The following is a 6,588-nucleotide window of genomic DNA, read 5'->3' on the forward strand; positions in this document are numbered from 1 at the left end:
AGTTGGAACAGACTACCCAGAGATCCAGAAAAGGGATGATGCCATCAATTTATGATTGATACGAGTTATGTGTGTTGCAAAAGAGGTTTTTTTAAATTTTATTTATTTATTTTCTGGAGAGGTTTTTTTAGCTATAGGGTGCATGCGCTCAACAGAAAGACAGAAAGAGACAGAGAGACAGAAAGCGAGAAATCACCCCCGGGGGAATGGTCACACCGCAATCCCTTCTCCTCCATTCTCCTCTCGGGATCTTGGGCACGCACGCACACGCGCCCGGCGTGAGTTTAAGCCACTGGGTCTGGGATGCGAACCGCGGTCGACTACATGGGAGTCCAGCGACATAGCCATTACGCTAACTGCTGGTCCCACAAAGGAGGTTTTATGGAATACTTTTTTAATATAATTGTTTTTTAATCACCTGCTTTTTTTTTTTTTCCCTTTAATTTTTGCTATAATGAGCATGCACTCACCAGAGAGAAAGGGAGAAATCACCCCCCAGGGGATGGCTGCCCCACAGTCCCTTCTCCTCCATTCTCCTCCAGGATTTGGGGCACACACGCACACGCGCCCGGCATGTTTTCGAAGCTGCTAGAACTCAGACTACTTGGTTAGCGATGTGGGATCCAGCCACCTTAACCACTATGCACCTGGCTGGCTCCCAGTGGCTTATTTCACTCAGTAATAAGCTTCAAGTTTAAGCTTCATGTCTTTCATGACTTCTTAGCTCATTTCTTTCTTTCTTTTTTTTTTTTTTAAAGTGTTTTGCCATGGGATGCATGCGCTCACCAGAGCGAGACAAAGAAGACAGAGGCAGAGAGAGGGAAAGTGAGAAATAGTCCCCCAGCCGGCATGACCACGCCACAATCCCTTCTCCCCCCATTCCCCTCTTGGAGTTTTGAGCATGCACATATGCCCGGCATGATTTGCAAGCTGCTGGATCCAGGACTTGAACTATACAGCTGGCCATGTGAGATCCAGCCACCTTAGTCTCTATGCTACCTGCGTGACCCAGCTTTTTGGTTTTAATTTTAATTTTTATTATTTTTTAAATGTATTACTTATTGAATTTTATTTATTTATTCATTTATTTTAATTTCACGAGAGAGAGAGAAAGAGGGAAAGGGACAAAGGAAGCTGCCAGGTCCGGGACTTGAACCGTGGTTGGCCATGTGGGAGTGTCCAGCACCTTAACCACCACGCCACCTACTGGTCCCCAGCTTTTCGTTTTTAAAATAGACTTTATTTATTTATTTATTTATTTATTTATTTATTTATTTATTAATCCCTTCTCCTCCATTCTCCTCTCGGGATCTTGGGCACACACGCACAAGCACCCGGCGTGAGTTTAAGCCACCGGGTCCGGGACTTGAACCGCGGTCGACTATGTGAGAATCCAGCGACATAGCCATTATGCTAACTGCTGGTCCCTAAATAAAATAATTCTTAAAAACATGCCAGCGTCCAGCGGGTGACGTGGTGGTTAGGGGCACTGGACTCTCACATGGCTGACCACGGTTTAAATTCGGGACCTGATGGCTGGTTTTCTCACTTCCCCTCTCTCTGTTTCTCTCTCTGGTGAGCACACGTGCCCTAAAAGAAATAAAAAAATAGTAATAGTAAATAAAACTTAACTAATCATTCTTAAAAGAAAGAGAGAAAGTTCCAGAAACAGTAGCGATAGCTACACAACACTGTGGAGGTACCTAATGCCACTGAAACAGTGCATTGTATGTATATTTTATGACAATTAAAAAGACATCCTGGGACCAGCAGTTAGCGTAATGGTTATGTCGCTGACTCCCATGTAGTCAACCGCGGTTCAAGTCCCGGACCCGGTGGCTTAAACTCACACCAGGCACGTGTGCATGCATGCCCAAGATCCTGAGAGGAGAATGGAGAAGGGATTGCAGTGTGGCCATCCCCCCTGGGGAGGGTGATTTCTCGCTTTCTGTCTCTCTGGTGAGCACACGCACCCTATAGCAAAAAAAAAAAAAAAAAAAAAAAAAAAAAAAAAAAAAAAAACTCTCCAAAAAAAAGAAAAAAAGAGAGAGAGACATCCTTCCCCCGAAGCTGTCACTTCCGGTTTCGCCATCGGCCAACCCCTGGCAAGCACTAACCTACATTCCGCCTCTCCAGATTCCCATATTCTAGACATTTCATACAAGCGGGATCTGGTTGCTTCCACTTAGCATGATGCTTTCGAGGTTCATCCGTGTTGTAGCGTGTGCCAGTACTTCATTGCTCTGTCTCGCTGTCTGTCTGTCTTGGAAAAAACAAACGAATGAACTTTACATGTTTCTTTATTATTTAGTTGTTTATTTTATTTTATCCCTTTAATTTTCATGTGCTGTAGGACACATGTACTCTTCAGAGATGAGAGAGAGAAGGAAAAGGAGGGACCAGCAGTTAGCATAATGGCTATGTCGCTGGACTCCCATGTAGCCGACCGCAGTTCGAGTCCTGGACCCGGTGGCTTAAATTCATGCCAGGTGCATGTGCGTGCGTGCCCAGGATCCCAAGAGGAGAATGGAGAAGAAGGGATTGCGGTGTGGCCATCACCCCTGGGGGGTGATTTCTTGCTTTCTGTCTCTCTGTCTCTCTCTGTCTGTCTGGCAAGCGCACACGCCCTATAGCAAAAACCTCTCACAAAATATATAAATAAATAAAAAGAGAAGGAAAAGGAAAGTGAGAAAGCAAGCCACCAGGTCTGGTACTTGAACCGTGATCAGCCACGTGGGAGTCCAGCATGCCCACCACGACGCCACCTGCTGCCCCCATATTTATTGATTTTATAGCCAGAGAGCGCGTGTGTTCCCAAAGAGAGACAGGGAGACTGAAGAGAGGGGGAGGGAGAAAGCGTCCCGCCGTGGGCATGGCCACGCCCCAGCCCATTTTCCTCCATTTCTTTATCCTGTGGGGATTTGGGCCACGTATGTACACATGCCTGGTGTGTTTTCCAAGCCACGGAGTCTGGATTCGAATTGTGATGGGCCATACGGGTCAAAAGTTGGCCAGTCCGTTAACCACCAGGCCACAAGGCCCGATCAATACATTTAAAAAGAGAGAGCGGGACCAGCAGGTGGCGTAGTAGTTAAGGCGCTAGACTCCCAGAGGGTTGACCAGAGCTCAAGTTCTGGACCTGGTGGCTTGAAACTCAAGCCAGACACACATGTACGAGTGCCCAGCACCCCAAGAGGAGCATGGAGAAGGGATTGTGGCATGGCCTTCCCCTGGGGGATGATTTCTCACACTCTCTCTCTCACTGGTTGAGTACACATGCCTGATAGCAAAAAAATCTGTCTAAAAAATAAAAATAAAAAGAGTTAGAGAAAGAAACTGGAATCAGCTCAAGTGTACTTTTTAAAATGTTTTGAGAGTGTTTTTTTTTAAAGAATTATTTAATTTTATTTATTCATTCTTTTTTAAAATTTGATTTGACCACACACACACACACACACACACACACAGAAATTGAGAAGGCAAGCCACCAGGTCTGGGACTTGAACTGTGGTCAGCCATGTGGAGTGTCCAGCACCTTATCCACCATGCCACCTGCTGGTCCCCAGAGAGGTTTCTGCTATAGGGCACGTGTGCTCTCCAGAAGGACAGAGAGAGACAAAGAAACAGAAAGCGAGAAATCACCCCCGAGGGGGGATGGCCACGCCGCAATCCCTTCTCCTCCATTCTCCTCTCGGGATCTTGGGCATGCATGCACATGAATAAATCAATAAATAAAACTGAATAATGTAATTCTAAGAAATAGAGAATTATTTAACTTTATTTATTTATGTATTGATTTACTTTAATTTGTTCAGAGAGGGACAAAGTAAGAGAGAGAAAGAAAGTAAGAAAACAAGCTGCCAGGTCTGGGACTTGAACCACATTCAGCCATGTGGGAGTCTAGCACCTTAACCACCACGCCACCTGCCGGCCTCCATACTGGCTAATTTTATTTTTTAACACAAATGAGATCATATGTCATGTACCTCTCAGCAATTTGCTTCTCATTAATAAACCAATGGGACCTCCTTACTCATTATCTACCTCACTCTTTTTTCTTAAAGAATTTTTTGCCATTGGGCATGAGTGCTCACTGGAGAGAGAGACAGAGATAGAGAGAGGAAAATCACCCTCTGGGGTGCAATCCCTTTCCCTCCATTCTCCTCCCGGGACTTTGGGCACACACACACACGTGTACTTGATGTGATTTTCAAGCCACTGGGTTTGGGACTCGAACTGCAATCAGCTATGTGGGAGTTCAGTGCCTTAACCACCATGCCAAATGCTGGCCCTGCTACCTCATTCCTTTAAACGGATGCAAAACAGTCTCCTGCAGAGCTGTGCCGCGCTTCCTTTAGCTCTGCTCTGCTAGACGTTCAGATCATTTCTAGGTTTTACAATCACAGACATTCCATCGGTGCAGTAAGCAGCCTTGCCTACACACCCTGGGACGTTTCTGGAAGGAGAAATGTGTTGGGAGTCGTCCTGTAGCCTGGGGTTCTGTGACGGATACCCGTGGTGCCCAGTGTGCTGTTGTCCCATCTCATGGGCGTGTCTTGGATGTCTCCCGTGCAGGGCCTCGGCCTGTAGTGTCTCCCAAGACACTGATGAGACTCCATCTGCGGCTGTCAAGGCTTCCATCTTCTCCCCGCCGATGCTCCTCAAGTTCCAGCCCGTGCCCAAACCCAAAGACGACTCAGAAAACGACCCTGGCACTGCAGAGCCCGTGACCCCCAAGAGGAGCCCGTGACCTCTTGCTTGCAGACCCTGGCCTGAGGAATGAATAAAGTCCCCATGGAGGTGCCTTCCTTGTGTGGGCTCCCTCCAGCCTGAGGAGGTGGTCAGTGCAGTGCAAGCCTAGCCCCCAGGGTGGGAGCCTGCCTGGAGTAGGCGGTCAGGTCAGCGCTGTGACCAAGTCCCCTTGCTCACATTCCTTAGCACATGTGCTTGCCAGAGAGATGGAGAGAGGGAAAGTGAGAAATCACCCCCCGGGGGATGGACACATGGCAATCCTTTCTCCCCCATCCTCCTTCCAGGATCTTGGACAGGCACGCACACGCGCCCGGTACGACTTCCTTTCTTTTTAAAAAATTTTTTAAAGAATTACTTATTTAACTTTATTTATTTTTATTTTTATTCTTTTCTTTTTTATTTTTTTTTCTTAATTTGACCAGAAAGAGAGAGAAAAGGAAAGGGAGGAAGCAAGCTGCCAGGTCTGGGACTTGAACCACAGTTGACTATGGGAGAGTCTAGCACCCTTAACTGCTATCCCAACAGCTGGTCCCAGTGATTCTCAAGCCACTGGGTCTGGAACTTGAACCACGGTCAGCCATGTGGGAGTCCAGAGACATAACCACTATGCCACTTCCTGGCCCCAGCCATGTCAACTTTTTTTTTTTTTTTTTGGAGAGGTTTGTGTGCTATAGGGCGCGTGTGCTTGCCAGACAGACAGAGAGAGACAGAGAGACAGAAAGTGAGAAATCACCCCCCAGGGGGGGTTGGCCACGCCGCAATCCCTTCTCCTCCATTCTCCTCTTGGGATCTTGGGCACGCACGCACACACGCCCAGCATGAGTTTAAGCCACTGGGTCTGGGACTCAAACTGCGGTAGATTACATGGGAGTCCAGCAACATAGCCATTATGCCAACTGCTGGTCTCCCCCCATTATATTGTTATTTTAAAAAATTTGCTACAAGGTGTGTGTACTCATGAGAGAGAGAGAGAGGAGAGAGAAAGTGAGAAAGTAAGCTACCAGGTCTGAGATTCAAACTCCAGTCGGCCACATGGGAGTTCAGGGCCTTAACCACCACACCACTTCCCGGCCCCACTTTATTTTTAAAATTTTTTTTATTTGGAGAGGTTTTCGCTATAGGGCGTGTGTGCTCGCCAGACAGACAGAGAGAGACAGAGAGACAGAAAGTGAGAAATCACCCCCCAGGGGGGGTTGGCCACGCCGCAATCCCCTCTCCTCCATTCTCCTCTCGGGATCCTGGGCACGCACACACACACACACACACACACGCGCCCGGCATGAGTTTTAAGCCCCCGGGTCCGGGACGCGAACCGCGGTCGACTACGTGGGAGTCCAGCGACATAGCCATTACGCTAACTGATGGTTCCCTTTTTTTTTTTTTTTTTTTAAGGTTCTTGCCATAGGGTGCAGGTAGTAGAGACATGGAGGGAAAGTGAGAAATCACCCTTCAGGGGCACAGGCACGCTGCAATCCCTTCTTTATTCCCCTCCTGGGATTTTGGGCATGCACGCAGACACGTGCCTGGTATGATTTTCAAGCCACCAGGACTTGCACCGCAGTCGGCCATGTGGGAGCCCAGCACCTGAACCACCACGCCACCTGCTGGCCCCACTAAACCCATAGGTAGACCGAATCGTTATGCGATTGTGCATTGTGATAAACCCAATGGGAGATGTCTAGAGAGACTGTCAGGGACAGTCAGGGACATCTCTCTGGGAAGGTGACATTTATGGTGAAACCTACAAGATGAGAAGAACCCAGCCGTGAGATGAGAAAAAGCAAGGACAACTGGCTTTGCGTGGTGGTGATGTTCAGGACAGTGGGGGAGTCAGGG

General features: G+C 47.8%; 1 protein-coding gene across 3 annotated transcripts in view; it reads left to right on the forward strand.

The window, feature by feature from the left end:
• The window catches only part of LOC102484099 (uncharacterized), a 17,517-nt gene extending 12,698 nt beyond the window's left edge, over positions 1-4,819 (forward strand). For all 3 annotated transcript variants that reach the window (XM_014586771.1, XM_006140195.2, XM_014586776.1), the window contains exon 6: positions 4,576-4,819. In XM_014586771.1, coding sequence (XP_014442257.1) covers positions 4,576-4,750 — 175 coding nt within the window. In that variant the 3' untranslated portion in view covers positions 4,751-4,819. The remainder of the gene's footprint in view (positions 1-4,575) is intronic.
• The last annotated feature ends 1,769 nt before the right edge of the window (positions 4,820-6,588 follow it).

Source organism: Tupaia chinensis, unplaced genomic scaffold (assembly GCF_000334495.1).
Source record: "Tupaia chinensis unplaced genomic scaffold, TupChi_1.0 Scaffold000024_1, whole genome shotgun sequence".
NCBI classification, from domain to species: domain Eukaryota; kingdom Metazoa; phylum Chordata; class Mammalia; order Scandentia; family Tupaiidae; genus Tupaia; species Tupaia belangeri.